This window comes from Chroicocephalus ridibundus, chromosome 8, assembly GCF_963924245.1.
Source record: "Chroicocephalus ridibundus chromosome 8, bChrRid1.1, whole genome shotgun sequence".
In the NCBI taxonomy this organism is placed as follows: Eukaryota; Metazoa; Chordata; class Aves; order Charadriiformes; family Laridae; genus Chroicocephalus; species Chroicocephalus ridibundus.
The window spans coordinates 1,316,674-1,344,219 of record NC_086291.1 but is presented as its reverse complement, the minus strand read 5'-3'; the positions used below and the strand labels follow the sequence as shown (position 1 = coordinate 1,344,219).

The 27,546-nt window shown below is 43.1% G+C and overlaps 1 protein-coding gene across 1 annotated transcript; it reads right to left on the bottom strand.

Annotated features, from left to right (window-relative positions):
* Nucleotides 1–10: 10 nt before the first annotated feature.
* ANKRD13C (ankyrin repeat domain 13C) lies at nucleotides 11–23,843 on the bottom strand. Its single transcript, XM_063344043.1, has 13 exons — nucleotides 23,286–23,843; nucleotides 17,090–17,131; nucleotides 13,104–13,208; nucleotides 11,953–12,038; nucleotides 11,120–11,165; nucleotides 9,885–9,951; nucleotides 8,272–8,416; nucleotides 7,374–7,505; nucleotides 4,949–5,110; nucleotides 4,120–4,199; nucleotides 2,542–2,640; nucleotides 1,799–1,899; nucleotides 11–730 (listed from the first exon to the last, which is right to left on the bottom strand). Exons 1-13 carry the CDS (start codon nucleotides 23,635–23,637, stop codon nucleotides 600–602), a joined length of 1,548 nt encoding a protein of 515 aa, XP_063200113.1. The 5' UTR covers nucleotides 23,638–23,843; the 3' UTR covers nucleotides 11–599.
* Between the last annotated feature and the right edge of the window lie 3,703 nt (nucleotides 23,844–27,546).

The following is a 27,546-nucleotide window of genomic DNA, read 5'->3' as shown; positions in this document are numbered from 1 at the left end:
TGCAGTATGAAAACGCAACTGTTTAATGGTTACCATTTGGTTCATTCCTCTACAGAAAACGCATTCCTTCTAATATACGTTCGACTAACATTCAAATTACGGAACTATACATAATGATACATAGTTTACAATTTATGAAAACAAAGCTTGAAAGAATATAATATGGTCATCTTAAGTATGGTGGGATGTTTTATAGGGCTAATATCCAGCTAAGACATTTCAACTTTTATGCTAATGGTCCAAGAGTGCTTTTTGTATCACCAAATGTAAAAAATTTAAAAACGAATGATAGTCCTCACAGCTGTTAAGTATTCTCAGGTCATCGAGGTGTCAGACTACCACGCTTGCAGTACTGGATGTATAAAAGTGTGAACGACACATCAGGAGACTTGCTGCAAATCAGGAACTAGATTAGATGCCCATTACAGTGAGTATCAGTACATCAGTCATTTGTCACATGTTCCCTTTTCTGCTGGATTATTAAGTTTATCCCTTCCTTTATGGCCCACTTTTCTATCTCTATCTGTGGGCTATGTGCATCCATTGGCTTTCACTGTGGTACGCTGGTATCGTTATTCACCATGAACCTTCCAGTTTCGTTAGAGATCAGGAAAACGGCTGGGGTCCTCCTTGTAGTCATCAGGAATAGTGAAGATGGATTCATCAAACTCATCGTAACGGAACTCCTGGAACGTCACAGTGGCTGTGATGGTGGGAAATACAGGAATATCTAGAGAGGAAGCAAAACGGTACAATGAAGAGCAAAGCAAGAGAGGCTTACCAATAGTTACCTAAAGATTTCTAACTTCAGACTTGCTAAAGATGTAGAAGCTTGTTTGGTATTCTGCACATGGCGATTCAGAGCTCTTGAAGAAGGAGGTGGTTTAAAAAAGTTATTTCAGAATATACTGAGATACCCTGAGCACGGAAACAATACCCAACTCAAGACACCAGTCAAAACCTGTCCATGTTATTAATTCAGTGGTTTTCCGTTCCTGATGCAGACTGATGACATGGAAACCAAGGAGTTGTGAACACACGGATTAACTTGTTAAAATAGAGAACATTGGCTTGAAGATGATACAAGACGACGTAGGCTTCGGCTGAGCAAATCTTTTTAATGTTTGCTTTAAATATAACCCTTTTCCATTTTGAATTGAGGCTGAACACTTAAGAGTTATGCCCAATAAAACTGGCTTGCCCATAGCTAACTTCAGGAGCTAAGCAAAAATTCAGTCCTCAATAACCAGAGCTGGGCAAACACGAGAGGAGGCAGGATGGAGTCTGTTCAGAGCTGTCTAGCTGAAACAGCCTACTGGCACGCAAAAAATCCTGTAACACTTAGAAAAGGCATTATGACTTTTTGGCAGTTTATATTATACCGCAAATAAATTGCTTTCTACATTTCCATTTGTTAGAAGTGTAACAGTTCTCTATTTATTTGTAAGTGAAAAAATACATTGCCAGTAATCCTTGCAGAAAAAGAAATACAAAAATGCTACAAAATACTTAACTCACGACTGAGATCACCCTTTCCTGAAAGGACAATTCAGCATCTCTACATTACTCGGAGCAAGACCCTAGCATTAGGAAAACGTAAATTAGAGCTCTCTTCCTGACCGGGACTATAGCCGCCTTTCAGCTGCAGATTTCCAACTATCGATACTTCCACTAACTTATTTCTCCTGAGATCTACAGCAACACACTCTTAGCTAAGAGAGTTTATTTCCAAAACTCAGTTTTGCACATACTTCTGTTTGGAAACAGAAAGCCACAACAGGAGTTGTAGTCACCTTACCTAATTTTACAGGAAAGCCCGGTGGAAGCTTCATTTGAACAAATTCTCTAAGTTTGTTAAAGTGCTTGAAGGGTGCAATTACTTCTAAAACATTCAACAATCTGAAAAGGAAAACAGATTTCATTACAAATTCTTGCTTCACAAGCTTTCCCTCTAGAAAAGATAAAAATGACCAAAAGAGCAAGGTGATAAAAAAGGAGTTGAAAAATTACATCACGCTTAGATATCGATCTCCTTAGGGCTTCAGTATCGGCACCCTCACATTCAGTTCTTAGTGGTCCATATTGTATTACCGTAAGTGTACAAATAAACATCAAGATATTAATTTCTTGTCCTCATTTTACATGAGAGACGAAAGCATATAGTAGCACACCCTCTTCCCCATGGGCATAAGGGACCTGACGTGGTTTTGTACTGGTTTAGAGGACATAACTTTTTACGGGCAAAAACGTTTCAGAATTCTGTGGAATCAGGCACATTGTCATTGCGACAAGTTAATGATAAACCCGGCCAGACCTCTGCTCTTATCAAGCGAGATAAGCGCTTGGCTCTCCCAGTAACACGCACACCAGCACCGCGGTCTCTAACGTTAACAGCTTACGTGCTTAACGGCACGGCTTCCGTCATGGGGTTTAAACCCTCCAATTTCCGTATCTGAAGATACGATGAATTCTGCAGTTCATAACCACATTAAAACATTTCCTACACATAAGCTACATTCACGGCCAATAATTCTGACTTACGATTCAATTCCTAAGGGAAATTCCTGGCTCATAGCTATGGTGGCTTTAAAGGTTTTCTTGCTCTCTTTGCAGACCAGCTCTCTGCCCAGATGAGGAGCTCTGCAAGGGGGAGCGGAGAAAGACACAGTCAGCTTTTCTCTCACTGAAACCTTGGGTTTAAAGGAAGGAAGAAAGACTCAGGTTTGAAAATGTCAGTAAAGAATCTCTACAATAAAGCAAATACTTTAAAAGTTGTGCATAGTAAAGATGAGTCAAGAACCAACTATGAGTTTTGCTAAACCAGGAGACAAGACAAAAACAGGGAAATGACTTCAGAAAAATCTTCAAATAATTCCTCGTGAGCATTATATTAATAAACACGATAGAAAGACATGACAACTACGCAGAAATATATACAGCTGATTTCAGATGTTAATAGTCTGCATGTGAACAAAGTGCCAAGCTGAACTGGAGAAAGGTTAATTTGCTTTCAGCCTAAAATATGAAACGATCTCGGAGAAAGCGGAAGAGTTACTCTGCTATCACTAGAAGGCAATGCTGGAAAACACAGGGCAGAAAGTTGTCTTATAGGAGAGGAACAGACAGGTAACACGTAAGGTAACAAATCTTTCCCTCTTTCGCCTTATATTAGCTAGAAAGCCCCATCTCCCATTAAACTCCCTCCAGTTAATCAGATTATTAACCAAAGCGAAATCCATACCTATTTCTGTCCCAATAGTAACAGCTGTTCAAGCATAACCTATTTATTCTGCTTGAATATTCACTCTAGCTCAAATAGATAAAAAATTAAATTAGTTTTAAAAAACCAAATGAAACCAAACCAGATCCATGTGCCTTTTTAGAAAGCCTGTACTGTAATATCGTCATATTCCCCAGTAAGATCTGACTCTAGGCCAGTCCAACGGCTTTGGGGAAAGGACAAAGGACTTTTATCACTGGTACTCATGGGGGACACTCGGTACATTTTTTGGTCCTTCTACATTGAGGAGCTAGACAGCACGCAGCCCTAGGAAATACACTCAACTGCCTGCATCGCCTACGAATGAAACCAATGTAAATTAATTTAAATTATAGCTGTTTGGTACCTAGCTACGCACCTACAGGAAAGCGCCCTGCAAAGTACTAGGAGATGGGTATGTCCTTGTACTCCAGAAGTATGCATTTTTGTACGCTGCTACCAGAGTCTCATTAAATCATAAACTTTTATTTAAAACACGGTGAATTGGATTATTGATTACTATCATAAGTAAAGATAAATGAATTTGTCAGAAAATCTTTAAAATAGCACCAGCTTAGACGTGCGTATTTTCAAAACGTTTAGATGTCAGCCATGGGTATGAGGTAGATGCCCAGCCAATATTTTTATCGCCAGCTGATGCAATACTACTATTTGTGTATACAGGTATCAGCTTCCCAGCCAGCCTACTGAGGAATGGTAAACATCCCGGACATCAAACTGTGTTCCTTTTCCCAGAAAGAAGCACCCAACAAACTAGAGAAACCCCCCCCAAAATCCCCGCAACCCCAAACGAATAATCTGAAGGTGTCCAAGGAAGTTAATAAAGCAAAACCACTTACTTTCCGTTCTCCGCAGATATGTACTCTTCCCATGTAATTGTGTTGGGCGATGGCGGAGTAAGCGACTGCCGTCTGACAGGCTGTTCAGAAAAACATGTTTATCTTTCCTCATATTCTCTTAGAATTTTGCCATTCAAAAGATACAACTGTACTTCAACTCTACGAAGAACAGCAATAAAGTCTATCCAGTTTGGAGCTGATACTTCACTGGGCTTTTCCATCTCCTGCTCTTGCTCTCATAGTCTCCATTTAGGTATTTGGCCTCAAACTGCATTTTACATAGAAGTTGTCTGTTTTAATACATCGGTTAATCAGTTAATTCAAGCGTCTGAATGACAAGTAACAAAGCACAAGCTAATGCAGAAATAAATTAATCTTTTTTGAAAGGCTGTACGCGTGTTCCCAGATGATGTCTGGCTCGTTCTGAATAGCTCTTGATTTCATGGTGGTAATAACAGGCTTAGTCCATTATAATGACGCCAAAGGAAAACACGATTGAAAAGAAAACCAGAAAGGCATTCTACACAAGAGAGATTTGGTCTAAAGGGAGTTAAAGTGATTTGCCACAGCCAAACCCATAATCTTCTACTAAGAGACAAATTAAGACTGAAACATCCAGTATAATCACGGAAATTCCTCAATGTGTGCACTAATCAGGGTAATTCATTAACATATCACCATGATTATACTTGTAGGCCATGTTCATTATTTTGAAATTAAGACAATCAAAGTAGAATAAAAACATTATTTATAGATTTTGCTACATGGATGGCGTTAAAGATTATTCTATGCAAAAATTCACATACTGTGAAAAAATACTTCAGTATACCTCAAAATTTTGTTCCATTAAGTTGCCACCTTTACTCAGGCTCTCCATGATAGCTTTATTTCGAAGAATATCCTCCTCACTGAGATGTTCTCTTCTTTTCCTTGACTCTAATACAAGTCCATTAACCAAGTAGAAATCTGCCAAGAAGTTTCCTACTCTTTCCTGCAGAAGGAATTGGACATTAATGACCCACAGAAGATAAAAATAACACATCTAAATTCTTGTACATCCAAATAATTGCACTTCAGTGCAGTAAGATACCTTCAGGATAGAAAGGTTATAGTTTACACAACCAATCACAAGAGCTATCAGTGGGCAATCCCAGTGAGGTATGTACAGCACGAACACAAGAACTCCATCAGAACAGATGTTTCGTATCGATGGAAACTTTAAGACAGAAAAGATTGTTCAAGAATTTAAGATTAGCCAAAGGAAATCTGACTAAAATCCCCTTCAGCACCAAGCTGTGCTAAAGGATGATTTACACACGTAGAATAAGGATTTCGTATTCTAAAGGAAAAAAGTTCTGAAACGCTAGCTCAGACGCAAACTTGAGATAACTGGCACTACGTGAACAGATCCAGATAAAACCAAAGTCCTTCAGAGCTAGCCACTTCGTACTCAAAGAAGTTACGATGGTGGCTGTTTCCATTTTCGCAAAGCTGAAAACTTGCAGGTCAGTCAGACGGCTGACGCGGGAATGAACTCCTGAAGAATGACCCAGAGCGCTCCCATCTTCCCACATTCTCTGACACAGGAGCACAGAGAATCCTTACTGCACCCCCTGCAATGAATCAGCACAGGAGAGACACGGAGCTGCTGGAGCGGGGCCAGAGGAGGCCCCGGAGATGCTGGGAGGGCTGGAGCCCCTCTGCTGGGAGGACAGGCTGAGAGAGCTGGGGGGGTTCAGCCTGGAGAAGAGAAGGCTCCGGGGAGACCTTCCAGCCCCTGCCAGGCCCTCAAGGGGCTCCAGGAAAGCTGGGGAGGGACTCTGGAGCAGGGAGGGGAGCCATGGACGAGGGGGAAGGGTTTTACACTGCAAGAGGGGAGATTTAGAGGAGATATTGTGAAGAAATTGTTGGCTGTGAGGGGGGTGAGCCCCTGGCCCAGGTTGCCCAGAGAAGCTGTGGCTGCCCCATCCCTGGAGGGGTTCAAGGCCAGGTTGGCCGGGGCTTGGAGCAACCTGGGCTGGTGGGAGGTGTCCCTGCCCAGGGCAGGGGGTGCCACTGGGTGGCCTTTAAGGTCCCTTCCAACCCAAACCAGCCTGTGATTCTATGCTATTTCTACAATAAAGTAGTTTTCAGTACAGTTGGTTCTCCCCCCTGCCCAATAGCTAGAGTTCGTTATCTTTCTTCCAGGCTACTTTTTCCTTATGAAGGCAGTCTATCATATGATTATCAATTTAAGATTAGCCAATTTAAGATTTAAGATTCAAGCAATTGAAGATTAGAACCTAATGAAGAACCTAATGAGGTTCAACAAAAGCAAGTGCAAGGTCCTCCAGCTGGGGAGGAAGAATGCTAAACACCAGTATAGGTTAGGGGTGGACCTGCTGGGAAGCAGTTCTGAGAAGAAGGATCTGGGGGTCCTGGTAGACAGTAAATTACCCATGAGCCAACAATGTGCCCTTGTTGCCAAAAAGGCCAATGGCATCCTGGGCTGCACAGGGAAGAGTGTGGCCAGTAGGTCGAAGGAGGTCATTCTCCCCCTCTACTCTGCACTGGTGAGGCCACACCTGGAATACTGCATCCAGTTTTGGGCTCCCCAGTTCAAAAGGGACAGGGAACTACTGGAGCGGGTCCAGCGTAGGGCAACTAAGATGATGGAGGGACTGGAGCATCTCCCTGATGAGGGAAGGCTGAGAGAGCTGGGACTCTTTAGGCTGGAGAAGAGAAGGCCGAGGGGAGACCTTATTACGGCATATAAGTATCTAAAGGGTGGGCTGAAGGAGGATGGTGCCAGACTCTTTTCAGTGGTTCCCAGTGACAGGACGAGGGGCAACGGGCACAAGCTGGAACATAGGAAGCTCCGTTCAAATACACGGAAAAACTTCTTCACAGTGAGGGTGACAGAGCACTGGAACAGGCTGCCCAGGGAGGGTGTGGAGTCCCCTTCTCTGGAGATTTTCAGGACCCGCCTGGATGCAGCCCTGAGTGACGTGCTCTGGGCAATCCTGCTCTAGCAGGGGAGTGGGACTAGATGATCTCTAGAGGTCCCTTCCAACTCTGAAGTTTCTGTGATTCTGTGATATGTACTCTATGTGCTCACACTAGTGACAGCTGGGGGGAGTACGGGGAGACATTCTTCTTCTGTCCTGAACATCTTACTCTTTTTCTCCTTATTTCTTCCCAACCACATCATCAAAAGGCTGTCTGAACTATTTTGTCTCCAGTAATGCGGCTTGTGAAATTTTCTTTAGGCTTACTGTTTTGTCTTCTCGAAAAAGCCATCCCGTCTGGGCACGTGTGAAGGTAATTGATTTGGTTGATAATGTTGCTGAGTAAATATCACTGCTCATCAAAATGTCAACCTCTTCTTCTGTTTCCATCTCAGATTCCTAGCAGAAAAAATTCCCAAATACGGAAGAGAAATTAATAATAATGATTACTTCTTAAAAAAAAAAATTAAAAAAAAAAATCAATAAACCTTTTCCTTTGGAACTTTTCCCAGAACTAGCATTTCCTGCATTTTGAAACTGTTCTATAGAAGCCCTGGCCAAATGGTTACTAAATAGTTTAATATTAAATATTAATGCAAATAAGGCATCCAAGCACGATTTATCCATCAGCTCAGCAGCGACAGCCTTTCCACAGGCAAAGATCCATATGCTTAAGTGATTGGTGGATAAAGCCATAACTAAAAAGTCGATTAAATACAAGGGGTCCAGTGAGTCATCCCCTTGCGTCGTTAACAACGACGCTGGCCACAGAGTGAGTAAGCAGATGCAAAGCAGTGGCAAGCAAGTTTGAAAACCCACCCGAGGACCCCTAAATTAAGCCCACTGCAAAGATTAAAAGTAGCATGCCTCATGACATAAAACATATTTATACATTTGCCTATTCAGAATGATAAAAGATCTTCCCAAAAGACTCACATTCTAGCTTTTTCCTCATTTAGAAGTCTGTATTCAAAAGCACTGCTTTTCATAACAAAATTTTATGTCACCTATACAGCTTAAGTTATAACAGCTCAACAAAAAAGCCTTTGGTTTGCATTTCTCTGGAGCTTGTTTGGGTCTTTTTGAGAGGCACATTTAGTTAAATAAAATAAGTCAGACTTCTGATGTAAAGTAAACGCTCGAGGTACTTCACACAGATCCTTACCTCATGATGTATTCGCTGGTAAACTTTTTGTTCATTGTCTAAAACTACAAAAGATTCAGAGGGTGCGGCATCACCATTAAAAATGAAGCTTAAATCCCCTCGTTGGCACTTCATGTCGGTAAAGTCTATGAGAGTTGTGTCCAGCCTGGGAAAATATACCAATACTTTAGAAGAAGCTACCCATAAACACTCAACTACACCATGAAGTTCAGTTTGCAAGCAGAAGGTTTCTTTTTTTTTTTTTTTTTTTTAAATCACAACCAAACACACTGAGGCCTAAGTTTTCATAGAATATTTCACAAGTGAAGCCTGGATGCAGAAAGAAAAAAAAATGCTATTAAAAAGTTTCACATCATAACATCTCTACCATTATAACTGCATTCCAAACTTCATAGGAAAAGGTAAAGTTTTCTTCCGAAAAATTTATGTCAAAGCTGCCAGCACGAGGAAGTGACAGAATTTATATAGCTAGTACATGAAACACATTGAGAAATACAACCACCCTATTCTACGAGAAGCAGCCACTGATTTGAGTATCAATATTAGGACATGACCCAAATTATGAAGAGAAGTAAGAAACAGACTGATCTTCTTTTTATTTGACTAATTTTAGTTGCTATTTCTATTTCTTCCCCTCACCAACACAAGAAATGCTTCTGCTGACCTGAATAACTCGGAGTTGGAGCCAAGGACAAAGATATCTCCAGCAATAGAATCACAGAATCATTACAGTTGGAAGAGACCTTTAAGATCATCAAGTCCAACCGTTAGCCCAGCACTGCACATTTACTTTTTTAACAAAGAGTGTTAAAGAACCTGAATTTAGCGACTGCTCCAGCTCTAAGGGTGACTGCTTAACACTCCGCATAGATTGGCCTCAGAGTCAAGAAAGAATCCGCAGCCATCTCCACTCAGTGCCAGACTCGGACAAGCAGAGCACACAGAAATGAGAAGGGAACAAAAATAGTCTCAGACTCAGATTTGACCTAAAAAGTCAGTTGACACCTGCTAACAGCCTTCATAGAACAAAATTTTCTACAGATTGAATCTTCAGAATCATATTCTTGACTTTTTGTTTGTTTTAAACTTTGGAACCTAAAGAAAAAGACAGAAAAGACATTTGAATCCCCAGACCCAAACTGAAACAGTTAAAGAGCTGAGCTCGGGAAGGCTCCTGGTAGCACTCTACTGAGTTTGTGAATCTGTCGCATTAAGCGCTTCAAAAAGAGAAACTATACCACCCTTTTCACTACATAGACTGGAGCAGCAACATTTCTGCACAAACTACGGAAAGCTCATTTATTTGAAATTGCATTAAAAATACCAAATTCCTCTTTTTCAATAAATCATCGTCATGTCTGGTAGATAGAGCCTTATACAGCTTGAGTGCCTCTGCTTTGTATTTTAAGTGATTTGGGAGCGGAAGTTAAATTCAGATCAATAGAGAAAAAAGAGAGTCTGAAGCTCAGACCGGCCCTTGCCTCTAACACCCGTGTACAAACACGATGCTGTTCCACACCTTTGCAGGCTCCTCGGTGATTTCTTTCAGACCACGCTGGAGTCCAGCGTTTTCCCTAACGTGCAGATTAACACACTGTACAATCAGTACTTACCTGATATTTATACCTTGTTTGTGTATTTTACATGCATCAGAAGGCAGAATTCGGGAAAGTAAAGGCACTAAAGGTAGGAGAGAGAGTGCAATTAGGACATCGAGTGTATTTCTATTAAAACTATGCATCAGTTTGAATCTCAATGTATTTTACTGCAAATACAGCATACCCATTTTCCACCAGAATCCCACTGCAAAGACAACTGACTAATACCAGGGCTGTTTCTATTCAATAAATGCAAAACTTCTTCGTAATTGTACTGACTACCTGCAGCATCAGGACAGTTTAGAATGTCCTCAGCCACAGCTAATTCATTTATAAATTCTAATGACTCATCTTCTAGCTGTTTGAAATTTTAATTCTATGATTTGATAGTTTACTTATACATTGTACCAACGGAAAGCCTAGCTACTTTTTATGCTGACTCTTCCATGAAAAGGCCACTCATCAAACGCACAGCACACAGTAGGCCACCTAGAAAAATGGGGTGTGTGTTCCAGATCTGTTCAAGTCTGATGGCAGCCTGGCTGCTCGTTCCTCCTCTGAACATTGGAAGAGGCGTATATCACAGCAAATACATAGACTATGCCTGTATGAAAGTATATAAAATTACTAACTTAAAGTTCAACCAGTAACAGAAAGTATCACTTCCAATATTTTGACATGATTCAGGCATGTTGATCATTGCTAACACAGTTTTGCTAATTTATTTAGATTTTTCTTCTGCATATAAGAGGAGGTGGAAATTGAGAAAATGCTAAACCTTATTGAGTCACAAAAAGAAACACTAAAATGAAGCTGGGTTTGAAGAACCTACCACACAGTTGCACTTAACTGACAGTCACCGTTCAGAGTACAGCCCGAAATTCAGGAGATTAAATGCCCCAAGTCCAGTCACTCCACTAAAGCGTTCAAACCACTGATCTATAGTGACACCAATCGACCAGACAGAGACACTTTAACATTTCACTCTTCCAATAACCTTAAAGTAAACAACAGCTTGTTCCCCCCCATACTGTGTCACTGGATTATAGAAGAGAATTCAGCTCCTAAAATGAATAAGCAAAAATAATTCAGCAAAAAAGTTGGCTGTCCTTTCTTTATAACTTGCACCTCGAGAACTGGATTGTGAACATTCCAACACGCAAACCAGAAGAGAATTTAAGCTTGAGAGAACAAGCGTGCTGAAGGCTGATTATATTATCTCCCTATGAAAGTAACATGCAGTCGCTTACCCCAACTTTGAAAATCCCAGTGAAGCTCTAGATAGAAGTCACCTAGCTGAGATGAAAAGAAGAATAGATTAACAAGCTTTTTAGTCACAATGACAACTGTAAAATTTGCTGAAAGACAGGCAGAAGCTGTGTTTTGCCAAACAAAGGAAACGTTTTCTCCACTGTTAGTACGTGAATTTATACTCAAACCCAATTTCTGCAAACTCATTCATATTTTACCGTTTGACCAGTCAGGAGAAACTCACCCCACCCAAAAGGAAATAAACACCTGCGTTTTATAACCACAGTTTTAGCACGTGAGCAGCAGTTTGAAACGGAGGAAAGGGTTTTCCTTCCTGGTTTCCCTAAGCTGAGGAATGTTTCACTGTGCTCGCGAAGAATCGGCTGCTGCGTGTAGATGGAGGAGAATTAAACCAAAAATCTCTTTCCTTATTAACCAAGAAAAGAAAGTGTCATTCATGACTGGTGACTAAACAAAACCAGTAAATTGTTCGCTAAAACAAAGGATTTAAGAAAGCCTTAAGAATATAATGAAATAAATACAGATTAAAACTTTAACTTTTAGATTGCAGAGACAACTAGCAGGCTTATCTTACACAAACCTTTCTATTTAAATTTCTAGAAGTTGAGAAGAAAGTATTATCTTAAAAATACACTTAACTGTGACCCCTTAAAACAGACACTGTAAGCCAAGACTGCTATTAAGAGCAAAAGAGATTTGCAAAAGCAAGTGAAAAACTCTTTTACAGTTTGCCAGAGCGTCCATACTATGAACAGAAGCCGCTGCTTCCCAGCACAGGCTGGTTTTGTCAACACAACTGCCTTGAACTTACCTCTTTCAGGGCTTTTAATAATCGAGGTCTCTTTTCTTCAACACTTTCCCTGGACTGCTGTTTGAGCTTCCTTAGGAGTGCTGTAACTAAACAGAAATGAACTATAAGGTAAATGTATTCTATTTGTTTGTAATTACATGTTAGTGTCATTACTTGACATCTTAAAGAAAAAAAACAATGCAAACGTAACATTTCATCAGACTTTGGAGAAATTCACTGCAAGTTTTAGTAATTATACATAGCCTACTCTGATCACAACAGGAAGAAAAGGCTCAATAATTGTGTATAATATAAAGTACACAATCACGTCAAGAGGTCTTTTACATGTCTATTAGTAAACATGTGGGTACACGTGTATGTTACTGAACACAAGCTACAGATTGCATAATGTCTACTCCCGCTGCAAAAATTCTTTAGTACTGAGGAGGTGACGTGTAGGATGCTGTTAGTATATTACAAACTAGTGCATTAATATAGTAATGATAAATTAATATATGATCAGATTTTTATTTTTATATAAATAATATATATGTTAATATATTAATAATAAATTAATATATTAACATATTTTTATTTTTAATATATGTGTGTGTGTATATATATATATATAGTGAGTTCTCTGCTATGGGATATGGTAATACCAGCTATTACTACCATCCAGTAGTGAACAGCAGTAGAGTAACTTTCCCACCAAAGAGATATTCCGTAGGCAATCACCGTATTTGCCTACTGACCTGCTGAGATGCAACAGAAAAGCAATTTACCATTGCCAATTGATATATCAAATATACATATGACCACATGGAGCAGCAATTCCAATTAGATGATCCCATGCAGCTAAAATCCACTCTGACCTTGTAACTCCAATTTTAAATACAGAATGCTAGTTTATAGCTTTTACAACCCCTTTAAGCAAAATCTTAACTCTATTTAGCATTATGTATCCTAATGCAATTCCTTTCTTAGCAAGGAAATGGACACGTGTACAGCTTGTTGTATCATATTTAGATATAAAAAAGTTCAGCTGATTAAGATAAACTCTTCAGAGAGATAGAGTATTATAAAAAAAAAAATCTAGCTTGAAAACCTTTTATGTTCCTGTTCTGAATGAGACCTCAATTTCTGATTAGTTAGCGAGCAGAGGTTCTTACTCATTTGTCTGTCTCCATAGCTGATGGCTTCTGCAAGAGGGCTCCATCCCTGAGCATTTTTCACCTTTACTGGAGCATTATGGGCTAAAAGCAAGTGGGCACATTCTGTAACAAAGGAGTAATAATTATTTACAGTAAACATCAAGGATATTGCAATATAGTTCATAATAAAGGAAACAATAAAGCCAAATTAGTTGATGATATATTAAACAGTTTATCAAAATACATATCTGGATTCTGACTCAAACTTTAAACAAACGAAAAACATTTATGTAAATACTTACAGCACTTCCCTGTTCAACATTAGCACTAAAAACATAATTGGAGATCAAACACCAATCACATAACCATTTCTGCTTCTTCTGTTTTGCTTTTTATAAAGCTGCACATCTGTATGTGCATACACACACACACAACTATGTAACAAATCTTTTTAAAGCATTACATCAGCTCTCTCTACTTCATGCACAACCCCACAGACCAAGAAACACTTCATGGTCTTCCACACGTGGAAGCTGTGCACGGTTTTCCCCCTCTCTACCTCAGCCCCCGTCGCCCAGAGGTGAGTGATGAACTGATTTGCTGGAAATGTGCATGGAGATACAGACTTCAGGCATCTCGAGAACATCACGTGTATGGGAGGCAGATGAAGCAGTGGCACCAACACATCTCTACGTGCTGCGGCATCTTGTGGTGAGATGGCATCTAAAGCGAGGAAACCAGCACACTCTGACCTAGGAAATCTCTGAATATGTGCATAACCGGCTGCACAGCAAGGAACAGGGGTTGTAGAACTAACACGGTGGTTATCTGGGGCACTGATAACAGAGCACACAACTCGCGGTCCTGCGCTCCATCAACAGAGAGGTACGCTTGCCATGCGCTACATTTTTCACCAAGAGCATCAGTCAGAGCGTGCGTCACTGCTGTCCCCGACGCTCGGCACGCACACGCTGTGCCGATAAAGCAACGCTAGCATCTCAAGGCCACACAAGTTCCTAGCCGAGTCACAGCTCAACTTGCGCTCCCTTCTCTGTCTACAGGTAAAAGGTGACGGTGGAATGACGAATAGTCCTTAAAATTAATGAGAGAAGAAAGCTTTCAGTGTTTCCACGGTTTGAATGAGCTGTCCTCATTTGAAACGGTTCTTCGGTTTCCAACTACAGAAAGTTTCCTCTCCATATCTCATTAAAATCAACCTGACCCATCGCAGTAGCACACTGGAGCTGCAGGCTGAAGGAACATCTCATTACGAATAGGATGGGCAGGCATGACGGACAGAGGAACTTCCTGAATTATTCTCCTACTATAGGTGTTACAGGAAACCGCACTAGTCATTCCAGATGCAACAACCATGAGTCACTGGCAAGCACAGTGTTTGGAAAGGAAGAGATACTTCACTGGTGAATATACTATCTTTTCTGGTAAATAAACAAAAGCCCTGACTGCTTTGCCAGCAAACACAGAGAGGTATTTTTATGGTTGCTTAAATATAGCGCCTAACACAAGAACAACGCTGTACAGTGAGCAGGCAAATAAGCTCACATTTACCAGCCAGATTACATTTCCAGTTAAACAAACAGGATGTAAATGCACCCCGGGCTTCAGAAAAGACTGGCTGTAACGCTGCTATATCCAGCTGAACGGTCTGTACGCATCACCCCGGAAAGACAGAAAACTGACCTTTGATATGCACGAGACGGACTAAGGAGGTAGGAAAGGACCTGGGGCTCTTGGTGGATCAACGACCAGGCAGGACTCAAAATCAAAAGAGTAAAACCGGGTATTGTGCTGGATGTCCTGCACAAATGGCCCTGCTTCAGGCAAGCTGGACAAAGGCTCACCAGGAACATCCGAAAGGATTTAGGGCTTTACACACAGGGTGACGGACTATATGGAAAGAAGCCAAGAGGTGAACCACAAACTGACATCAAAAACATGCACCAACAAGAAAAGGAGTAGAGGGAAGAAATGCCTCTCCTCTCCTCGCCATGCTATACACGAGGGTAACTCATATCCTGGGAATCTGTCAGTGCTGAATAGATTGCTTTTTATCCTGGAGCTGAAAGATAAAATAACCACACTTCACGAGAGACTCAGAATAAATATGCAACCGTACTGAAGTTGGTAAATTCTTTTCTATCAGTTTTATTATAAGAAGCATCTTTGACCGAAGTCATCTGTATTTATTAATGTGTTATGATACTGTTGTAGCTGTATGGAAAGTGTTCCTTCACGACAGCTAATCATTGTTTAAGCAAAACCACCCAAGCCCTTCTACATCCAACAGTGTAAAACTTGTAAATATTGACTAATGACTGTGACAAAGTAAAGCTTGAAACAAACACTGCAATAAGGCACAACGGGAGCCATGTACACAGCTGATCACCGCTGCCTGAAAACACAGAGTATTTACAAAATGAAAATCTGTCTTAGAAAGAAAAACACCTTATTTAAGGCTGAGAAATTAAAGAAAGGCTTTTGCCTCTCTCTCATTCTGGTGTTCCAAGCCTCTACTCTGGACCCTTACCGGCAAACAGCAGTTCTGATTAAACACCATTTTTTGCAAGTTGAAAAAAACCTCCTATCCATGAGTTCTAGCAGGCAGGCACTTGTAAAACATATTTGCTGCACCGCTATCTCTAAAAGTTGTTGCATATCTTCTTTTTCTTTTCTTCTTTGTCTTTTTTTTTTTTTTTTATTAATTTAAGAAGTCTCACAGGCTGGACCAATATTGGCAGACTCCAGCAAGCTCTGCTGCTTCCTCTTCCACGTAAGCCACCTCTCTCCCTTCTTCCTTCAAAATTGCTTCCCCCTCTAACTCTCAATTATCTTAGATCACTTCACACGTATTACCAAAGCATCCTAAGACGAGTTATTGCATTTCCTGCGTTCCCCTCTCCAGATCTGCCAGGCGATTCAGCTACCAGCTCTCCCGTGGAGCAGCACCACGCACCAGGCACCGCACTCACATGGCTGAATGGAACCAAGCCATTCGTGTTTCAGTAGTGAGAAAGAATTTTACTGTCGCAGAGACTGAACAATCAAGCTCCAGGTTTCTTCCCAGCCTTGAAACGTGTCTACTTCTATACTTTCCATTTGAAGTAGAAATTTAAATCCTGTGCCTTGAAATTCTGCTGTAAAGAAACACCCAAAGGGTATCTGGAAAGAGGAGAGCCATCGTGAACCAAGAGGCTGCAGAGTCCTGGAGGCTGTCCGGCACCCCGCACTGGGCAGCCTGGACACCGAGTCAGAAATTCAAATCCAGCGAATGAGGGACTACACAAAAAGCAGGCAAGCAATTACATTTCCACAAACGGGAGTAATTTTATTCTAGAGGATGTTATTCTGATTCACTTCACTGGGAAAAAGCTACACAGGGTTGTTCAACATCACCTAGTGAGCAGCAACAAACACAGCAACGCTAATAACCAGAAAAGGGTTGACAAAGAGGAAGGGTATCGTCACACAAACAGAAATTAATAACCCTTCTGTACCATGAATTAATTGCACATTAAAACAGAGATCAAGTCCCCTGCCTACACATACGGAGTGTATTCCCTCCTTGCTCAGTCACTGCAGGGGAAGCAGGCATGCATACGCTTGCCTCCAGTGCTTCCAGTTGCTTCTTGGTCTTCTACAATATTCCAACTTTCCCAATTCCCTTCTAACTCTGCAAAAAGAGCGGAGCTGGGTCCACCCACCGTTCTTGTTCTAGGCTCATAAAGATTCCAACTGCTACAACTCCCTTCTGCCCTACCCCACTCACTACCTGGCTCCTTGATTTGGGCCCAGAGAACAGCTCTGATTTCCTCTCCAAGTTTTCTCTCCTGAATCTGCGCGTACCTTCTTTCCAGAAAAACCTCAGCTTTGAACTAGCTTGAAACACAAGATCACGTTCAGGAAAAATGAAAAATCTTGTTTTCCTCTTACCCCTAAATCTTCAGGATAATTTAAGAGCTAACAAAATTGATGGGTTTACCTACCTTTATGTCCCAACATCACAGCAAGATGTAGAGGAGTGTTTCCTAAAATAAGTAATAGAAATAAGAAGATATTAGCTTCAACGTAACAGAATCCATTGCAATTCCTTCAGGATTTTGCACATACGACTCAAATGTTACATGTTAAGAAACTTGAGCTACACGACCTAACAAAGGAACACACTAAAACACACCAGAGCAGTTATATTTATTTTAACAAATTTAATCCAAATGCTTGCTTAGAAAAATTTAATTGAAACACATTTCATGGGCCAAGAGGTTTTTTTTTCTAATGACATCCCGAAACTTACTCCCGCCAGAGAGGTCCAATTGTATCTTCAAGAGATAACCCAAACCTCTACACTTATCATGGTCTGAAAAGTCTGATAGTTTACAAAGAATGACATATCTAGGTTAAAAGCTACTCAAAGATATGATACTGATTAAAATTTTAAGACCCCACTTTATTAATTTAGTACAGAATTTTTACTAATATGGTGTTGGACAGATAGCGAAGTAACTGTAACTTCACCGCAAAAAAGCCTTTTGGTTTTTTTAAAGCCTTGTTTCCAAAGAAAGCTTCCGAGATTATTAGCAGATATTACAAACATGACTATTTTCCTGGCTATGCATACGACACATTTTGTACTTCTGTTCTTCAATAGGCACTATAAGGCACTGTAAGCTGTTTTTGTGGATTAATGCTGCTACCATAATTCTGATACATTTTATTTATGTAGCTTAAGGATGCAAAATTCTTCCATTTAACTGTATTGCTCTGTTCATATGTTTAAACATTTTCTTAGTGGAGTTAACGGAAAAATTGCTGGAAAACAAATTTATTTTGCAATTACAACAAACGCACTTGATTTTTAGGGTTATTTTACAGTATCGTGTTAGCAGTAAGTACTTGCTACATGCACAGGATGATGTCCTGTACATCTAAAAGATGCAATGCAAAGCACTGAGAGGCTGCTGTACAGCATGATTGCCGGCATGCTACCGTATCCTGCAATCTCCGATCAAGATAGGCGAGCAGTCAAAGGCAGAGTTCCTAAGTGGTTCTGAATGAGCCATTCGACGTGGAGTACAAATTATTCTTGCGGGTCACTAGCAACATCACAGACAGCAACATCCTAGTTCATTATGCACACTCTAAGCTAACCTCACATTTTCTATTAATAGATTCTTGTAACATCTGTGAGCCAAAACATAATTTAGAATAATGGATGCGGCCATTCTTTGTTAAGTGACTGAAATAACAATGTTACTGCGGAACAAACTTGAGAAAGAGCCAAACCATTTACTCAGAAAATTCAAATTATACAAGCCAGGGGTAAACATCTTCCTCACCTTATCAAGCACCTCAATGGGATATATAGATAAAAATAGCTCTACACTAAGTTTTCTCTTAATTAATAAACCTTAAATTTAAAAAAAAAACACCCCACCTTTCAAACGGTGAATAACACAGAGCCAGACAGCTCCAGCAGCTACGCCAGCTTGCTATAATGGCAAGAAACAACAAAACGAAAGATGACCAGGCCCCTGACAGCTTTCCTGAGAACTCCGTTGGATTTCATTCAGCCAAAAAGCAGAAAGAGCAGTTGTGCGATAAGACGCATCATTTCCAAACTCCCCTGGACCAGGTTCCGAGCAGCCTGATCTCACTCTGGTGTTATCTCTGCTTTGAGCAGGAGGTCAGACTAGATCCCCTTCAGAGAGCTCTTCCAGCACAGACTTTTCTTTGACTCTATGATTGTCTTCACACCAAAAAGCATGCAATTCAAAAATTAGATAGGAAACCTGGACACAGCAGACAAGGGGGAGAGGAAGAGGAGCACGCAGAAAAACTGAGTACAATAAGCAATAAAGCACAGAAACTAGAATCTATCAATTCCAGAAGAAAAAAAAATAAATTAAAAAGTATTTATGAGGAAGCTGAAAAAAGGTAACAACCTCCTGCTTGCTGGTCTTTAGCCAGCAAGTCCCTGGCAAGGAGTCTAAGGAAGGTTTAACAAATATCAGGAAGATGAAATAAGAGGTTAGCCGCTGTACCAACGGGAGAGGAGCCACACTAACAGGTAATCCAGGAAAGCACCTTTAGGAAAGGGGATAAGGAGGAGAGGCAAGGCAAACACACAGAAGAGGGACATTACGAGAGTTAGAAAGAAAGACTGTAGTTCCTATCCCTCTGGACTACCTGGCCAGTCAGGCCTTTTTCTCACTGTCCCTGATAAACTCCTCTCCAGACAACTCTTAACTCGGACCAGCAAGCATGGACACAGCAGCACACAGCTCCTCTGGAAAGCTGGAGCGTGGGGACAGGACTGGGGATGGAGCGGTCTAACAGCAGGCACACAGCACACTAAGCCCTGTAAGCACCACAGTAATCTCACATATGTTTTTATTCCATCAAAATTCTGATGCTGCTCTACAAAAGTACCTCCCTGACCTCCTCCCCAAAGGAAAGCAGTCCCAGCAAGAGCCGAGACACAACCCCAGCTTTGGCACATCCAAAAATCAAACCTGCAACAGCATTTTACAAACTTGCATCACTAATCATCTGTCTTAAGATCTGATAAATCTGGCAGGTCTTGATGCTCTTTCGGCCAAACAAAATGGGGTTTATCAGTAGCAAATTTAACTCTTGACTTATCAAAATAAGCCATCCAAACTGTGTAAGGGCCTATGTCACAAAATGAAGGAATTATGGTGAGGAATCACTGGGCTCGTAGAATGCCTCATGCAATCCTCAGGTTCTTCCCCCCAGCAGGAGAAAGGGAAGAGCTGTTCAAGCAGAAAGACTCTGCTTTTGTCTAGTCGTAGTCTTTAAGCAGAGGTAAGCTTTCGCTCTGCCCACGAAAACTGAGGGAAGACAAATGTCTTGAAAAAGACAAGACCAGTGCTGTCACGGTCTCCCATCTAGCAATGACTGCCAACCATGCGTACCGAGTAGCAGCGGCAGCACTTATCGGGGGCTGAAGCCGGCAGCAGCCAAAGGTTTTCCACACACTGCAGCTCAGAAACCTGGCTGTCACTATGGGACAAGCTAACTTCTGCTCCTTTGGGAGAGGCAGGATCTGAAAATGTAAACTCAACCCCAGCAGCTGCTGCCGAAACAGAGCCACGCTATTACGCTCTTACTAGCGTTTGGATGATAAAAGTCACAGACCGATAAATTAATTAGTACCAGTATTTACAGGACTCAAAAGGAACCACTCCGCTGGAATTCTATCGCACTGCAACCTCAAGTTCCACCGATCCTAAAATACAAACCATGCTTAGTTGCTTCACCAAGGCAAGAACAGCTGCGGCTCCTCCGGAACGTTTACTATCCAGAGCACACAGAATAATTCCAGGTAAAAATCAGCCTGATGAAAAAAAAATGGTGAACTCCAGCACTAATCAATTTTTCCTAGCCACTGCACAGTGCAACTAAGCATTTCTGCCAGGACAGGCAGGAGGGCGGGAGAGGGCAGTTTCACTTCTTCCAGTTGCACAGACGGTTCTAACAGCTTGAGGTTTTCAACGAACCACAGCACAAGCCACAACCGTAACCATTAGATTCCATGAAAACAAGTAGCCTTACACAAGACAGCTGCTGGAGAGACAGAGAAGGGTGTAAATATACAACTATGTCATTTACCTATGGAAGAGAGCTGTAAGAAAGAGGGCACTGTAAATAATTAAGTGGCTCACGTGGAAGTGTAGTTTTGATGACCTCCATGCAACTTAATCATAATGATAATGTGTTTGATATCATCACTTCTAGACACTGACTAGAACATGAACGGGCACATTCTTGAACAGCTGCAATCAAATTCATTCTCTTTTGGCAACAGCTTGATTCACCATATAAACAAATCTCACCTTTGCCTTCCATCTAAAGGCAACTTCATGACTATCTATAGCTTTGAGAAATGAGCACATACACTGCCCTCCCCAAATCACACACCTACAGGCTCTTATTCCAAGAAAGAAGCGATACAAGAGACCTGAAGTCCCACACATGCACATCCAGGGCATAAAATGCACATAAAATAAAGTATTTGTCCGCAGGCACGTGCATGTGTAGCTTTTAACCTTTCATTAAGGAACCTGGCACATCTACAGGGAAGCTGACCCTGTTTTCCAAGAGTAATCCAGCAATAAGATTTATTTGTCTATTCCAGAACATAACGTGTTTTTATTCTGAATATATGTTTAAGCTCTTAAGTGCACATTATAGTAAAAATAAAAGTAATCTAATAGGTATACATACAAGCTTCCCCCAAGAAACTCATCGGTTTTGGAATAACGATACTGGCCTTCCAATGGGTTGTTTTTTCTGGTTAATTTAGAGAGCGCAGCAGGGTGCACTCAATTTACAGACACAGCTAGTGCTTGTTTTATCAGAACACCAGGAGTTTAACATTCTACAAGACCTGGCTTTTCTGCACTTAACCGCATGCTAAAAATGGGACTGAAATATAAACAATAACTGTTCCTAGAAGTTCTTTCTCCCCTCTGTCACTTCCTTATCATGTACTAGGATTCTTCTGGCTTATTTCTGAGTATAATTGGGAGCTGAAGTTCTCTACCCCAAACAACTCACAATTCAAATATGTAAACAAGCGACAGATGGATTCAGGCAGAAAGAAAACAATAACAAGGAAATGTTAGTCAGGCCTTTGGTATGTCAAGACATCGAGGGTTTCGTTGTTGGGTTGGTTTTTTTTATCTTTTGGGGGAAGATAACGAGAAAAATCCCCTAAAGCTTTTCTACTTCCTACGGCATTGAGAAAGCAAAAAGACGTGCATTTTAAATTTTTATGTATATATACACATATACATGCAGGTGTATATATAGATATATATTAAAAAAAGTGCGGTATCAATGTTTGTGATACACATCGAAGAGGATAGTGCAGCAAAGAGGGATCGGGAAGTGCTTTCAAAGTAAAGGTATCAAAGCTTATGATGACGAGTTATTTGATGAGGAACTGGAGGAGGTGTAGGGGAGAAGTCGGCAGAAGGAATACACTGAGTGAGAAAATTTCTTCCCGAGTCTGTTGCTTTCATTCTACCAGTATTTGCTGCAACCTTTGGAATGAAGATAGCTGGATAAATATATCTGTAGCTATATTTATAACAACATACTTAGAAAAATGTTACGACAGTTGTAAGGAATACTCCTCCCCATCTTGACTGAGAAAACTGAGCTGTATATTACTCCACATACATTGGTTTGTATTTTAGAGTGCCTAATGTTACCATGGACATGACTTTAATTTCCAATTACATTATTCTTCCCATCGTACCAATCCCAAAGATTGCTCTACCTTAATGTTCCTTTTTATTTTACATAACACAATTAAGTAAAACAAAGGGAACATTTATCTCTTAATCAGAAAAAGAAGGTAACTGTACCCTTTAATCACAACTTCTCCAGATCCCACATATGGTATAACTTAGCATTCTCCAACAGAAAGGCATCATGTTACTCTTGAGAGAGGTAGGAAACCCAGAGATGAAAACTAACCATGAAACTAACGATGACTTGACAGACCGATTTATTTTTTAGCAGTGTAAAATATTCCCCAAATTAAATATATATTATTTTAAAGTGTCCTACAAGACTTTAAATGTGTATGCATTATAGAGTAGCAGGAGGCTCGTAACTCTACCTCTGCGGCTGCCACTTCTGTGCCCAGAGCAGGCCCCTTCTGTGCCCAGGCTTGCCGAGGAGCAGAGCAAGATGCTGGCTCTTTCGAACCACAGAACTAAAGCATTTAGAGAGACAAAATGTTCTGGGTTTGTTTTTAAGCCTGGGGGAAAATCAAAGATAGTTCCACCAAGAGCCAAAGGAACCCACTCCTGAGCTTCTCACCTCTGAAAGCAGACAGGTGACAGTTCAGGCATTTTAAAATAAATTTTTTTTTTTTTTTTAAAATGAGGTAGATTTTGGGGCATGAAGTAGCCCCGGTAAGAGGCAGCTCTCCCAGCACCACGTCGTCCCAAAAGCCGGCACCGTCCTCACTCACATCACCAAAACCCCCAGGACTTCTCCAGGCGCCCCCCTGCAGACCCCATCCCGCCCCCGGGACGCCGGCGGCGGCTCCTCAGGCCGGGCCGGGGCGGGCGGAGAGGCCGCGGCCCCCGAGCGGCCCCTTCCCCACGGCGCGGCGGCCGCCCGCCGCCCCCCCGGGCCGCTCACCGTGGCTGTCCTTCTGGCCGATGCCCTGGGTGCGGATGAGGGCCGAGAGCCGCCTCACGTCCCCCTTGAAGACGCACTCATGGACGGGGAACTGCGCCGGGCACTTGTCGGGCTCGGCGGGCGGGCCCGTCCCGCCGCCCGCCGGCCCCCCCTTCAGCGGCAGCCGGTGGTGGTGGTTGCTGAAGATGCGGTGGCCCCCGGCCCGCCCGCCCTTGCCGCTGCTCCCGCGCCCCCCGGTGAAGATGCCTCCGGGCGCGGCGGCCGCCTCCTCCTCGCCGGGCGCCAGCAGGTCCCCGTCCTCCTTGCTGGGCTTGTGGTCCCTGCGCAGCGAGCGCAGCTTCTCTCCGGTCATCGCCAGCGGCGGCCCCGCGCCCGGCGGGGCCCCGCCGGGAAGGCTCGCCGCAGCCGGAGGGTGGACGCTCTCAGTCCCGTCCCGCCGGCATCCCCCGCCACGAAGCGCCCGCCCGCCCGCGGGGCCCCGCTCAACGGCCCGGCGCCGCAGCCATCTTGGCCGGAGCTCCCGCGAGAGGCGCGGCGCCAGCCGAGACTTCCCCGCGCACCGCGAGACTGACGTGAGGCGGAGGCGGCGGCACGGAGCCCGCGGCGGAGCGGGACCGGGCCAGGACCGCCCCGCACCGCCCCCGACCGCCCCTCCCTCGGCCCGGCGGGCTCCCTCAGGGCACGGGGCTGGCAGCGGGCCGGGGCAGGAGCACCGCGGGCAGCCCTTGGGCCTTTGGGTGAGGGCTGGGGTGATTCCTTTTGTCCTGGTTTGGGCGACACAGGATTGATTTCTCTTTCAGTAATTTTACTTTTCGGTAAGGTCTCTTCCAATGCCGGGGAAAACCGCACTTTTAGCAGACTCCAGTGTCGGAATTTGTGCCAGTGTTTCCTTTACAGCCGGCTCTGGGGTGCGGGTTTCAAGGTCTCAGTGTTTCCAGCTCCCCAGGTGCGGGGACGAGGAGGAGCGAGACCCGGGCGCTGGCCCCAAGCTGCCAACGGGATTATTTCACACCGTGAACGGCACATCCCACAGAAATGAGACAGTTTGCTGAGGAGTTCTCTCTCTCTCTTTCTCTAATGGCTGCCACCCTGAGCACTCCTCGCCCCGGTGCCGGAGCCCTGAGCCCTTCCCTTCCTCCCGCAGCCGCAGCGCTCGCAGGGTCCCACGTTGGCTGTCCCTGCGGGGAGTGCCCGGCTCCCTGTGGGGGAATGGGCTGGGGACGGTCCTTGTCTATGTTATATTGGTGTCGGGATCAACACTGGTTCTTTAGTGTCGTTAATTATCTAGTCTTATTCTGTTAAACCTGTTTACATTTCAGCCCTCGGGTTTCCTTGTTTTTCCCCGATTCCCCTTCCCATGTGGGCAGGGGTCATCGGGTGAGAGAGTAATTGTCTAAACAACAATTAACTGGTGTGGGTTCCTCAAACCGTAACACCTTTATAGGGATTTATGCACATGGTAATGTGTCTGCACTAAGAATATATCTGGCATTTCTAGGGAAACGGCTGCTTGTTACACTGGCAGTGCAGGCCTGCCCTTGTCTCACGGGTAGAGGCACAGATGCTGTGTGCCAGGCAGCTCGCCGTTCTGCCCTTGAGGTGACGGCACTGCACAGAGGGCTGTGCTCCCTGCAGACCTCGTGTCCCATCTCCTCAGATCCGTACTGGCTCCAGCACAGGCTCCGGCTGTTGGGAAGTGCTGCTGGCTACGCAGGCGGATCTCGGCTGACCAAGGGAAAGAAACACCAACTCCCGTGCTGCGTATCACGAGGGAAGGACACAGAGACCCAGTCTGTTGCAAAACTGCTGTGATGACTCTTACGGATTCCTCTCGGATTCATTTGTAAAGTGGCGAGGTGGATCCCAAAGTGCTTTGCTTTGAGGTTTCATTACGCAACTGTAGAGATGACGGCGTGTGTTCTGTGCGTTGCTGCGTGCCAGGGGTGTAAACAAACCACACAACAATGAAATAAATGAGATGAGCCACTTCCCCTCGTTTGCTGAGAGAACAGAAGCTCTGGGTGACTTCCCGGGTCATGAAAGGTGAAGGGACAAGGCGGTCTTAAATCGGCATTCTTGGGTCTCCTGCGGCACTCCTTCTGCGAATCCCTTTGCGAGCCACGGAAAAGAACCATGCTGCTAATGCTGTTCTGAACAGAACGTTGCCCAGTCCCTTCACTATTCATCCAGTTCCCTCATTTGCGTGGCTGTTCCATTCTCCAAGGAAAAGGGCAATAGAAGGAAAAGCCCCAGCGTGGTACCTGACTGTGAAACACAAAGTTATCTGGAGAATGATGGGACTTGTCCAAGGCATCTTCCTCAAGAGCACGTGCAGGAAGAGGGAAAGACGAGAGACAGCTGGCCTGTCCTTATGTCCGTCCTTGTAGATGCATTGGGTTCAGAGCTCCAGACTCCCCTGCAGGAGCTCCTTCTTTAGCACTAGTTCTGCAAGGATCTACTTACAACAGTGGAATGAATCGTTCAAAAAATGATGTGTCAAATTCCAGGTAAACTGGATTTTTTACTAATGCTTCCAGGGGAAACAACCTACAAGTTGTCAGGAAGATTAGATCTGCTGTGATAAAAAAACTGCCTTTCTGGGTGACCTCTTTACCCAATTTGCATCATCTTCTCCCATACGAAGTGGCGAAGAACTCTAGGCAGAGACGGGAACTATGAAGTACGGTTTCTGTGCCTGCTGTCTTCAGAGTGACAGCCCAGCTGCTTCCCGCACAGCTGTTTACACTTCTAATACGGAACTTTAAATAATTCTAGGGGGGAAAAAAAGGCACCTTTGCTCTATACTCCATTGGTCTTTCCGACAAGATTTTCCCGGCTCTTCTTGGTTTTAGAGAAAATTAGAACCCATTTACAACAAGAATTTGAGAGGCTGACGCTGTTATAATAGGAATTCCGATGTGTCTTGTTCGTTCCATGCAGGAGGCTGTTTTCCCCGGTGCTGCTCTGGGAACATGTACGGTGCACAGCTAGTCTTGTGCAGGAGATGGACTAGCTCGGGTTTGAGCTGATGCTGGGAGCTTCACATTGCATTTTTAATTACTGGAGGCCACCTAAGAGGAGAGAGAGCCATGAAGTCACTGTTTACCAGCTTATTATGGAGTTCCTTATTCAGCCCTGAAATATAATGCACGCATTACTAATGGGAACCGCGCTGTGAAAACTGGCGTTTGTAGGGAATCCAGGTGTCCTCCCGCGCTAGGACTGTTCTGCGTCATTATTACACACCCACAAATTCTTGAGAATGTTTTGGGGTTTTTTACCATCTAACAATGGAACTTTTGTCTTGTTTATATTCTCCATTTTCTTAAATTACTGAAGTTGCTCTCTTCCAAGCACTAGGCAATTTAGATAAAAGTAGCAGGATCAGATACTGTGGCAACGTGGAACCGCATTTTCTAGTTACTGGGCTGTGAGTTGATGGAAACTTTGCTTACGGAATTCCTGAAGTTGGAAATAAATAATGGAGGAGTAATTTCTCATGGGTGTATTCCTCCAGGAAGGATGCTGACTTTTTTTAGTATATAAATGAATAGGTCAAAAAATAGAGAGGCATAAAAGACTAAATTTGTACAAAACCCAAAGGCAGGCAGTAAATGAAAATGATATACTGTGAGCGTGCATCTGCATTTGTTCCACCTGTAAGTCTAACGGTAACATTTAAACTTATAAAGCGTACCTAATAGAATATTGAAAGCACCCGACTATAGAGGAATGCTCCCGCTTGCCTTTTTCCTTTCTTCCACAAGGCAAAACAAAAATAAATGAGGTCCTGGAGGACAGTGAATGGAATTTACCAGCTCTGGAGAAATTAACTTCTGCTTCTCCCGGGCATCCAGAATGACTGGCTCGAGAGACGCTACAGCGCAGTACATTTTTCAAAGTGACAAAGAGCATTTAAGGAAATTACAGGAAAAAGTACGTAAGAAATTTTAAGGCATCGTAGCCTCAATGGCTTCTGTTCAAGTGGAAGTATTAATTTTCTTCTCAGCTGGTGCTGTCCCGAAGCACTTCAGAAATTTTTAGATCTCTTTATTAAGAAAACCACAAGCTATTTCCTCGGGTCGCTCAGACTGCTCCACGGGACTAGCAGCTGCAGAGTCCTTTTTGTACTTGGTGAAGGGCTCCAGCAGCCCGTTGTGGGGATATCAGGGTGAGGATCCGTGTTGGCGTCAGGAGCAATTGCACTGCAGACCTGTGTGCTTCCTTACGATGGGACAGCCTTCTCTGGAGAGCGCCACAG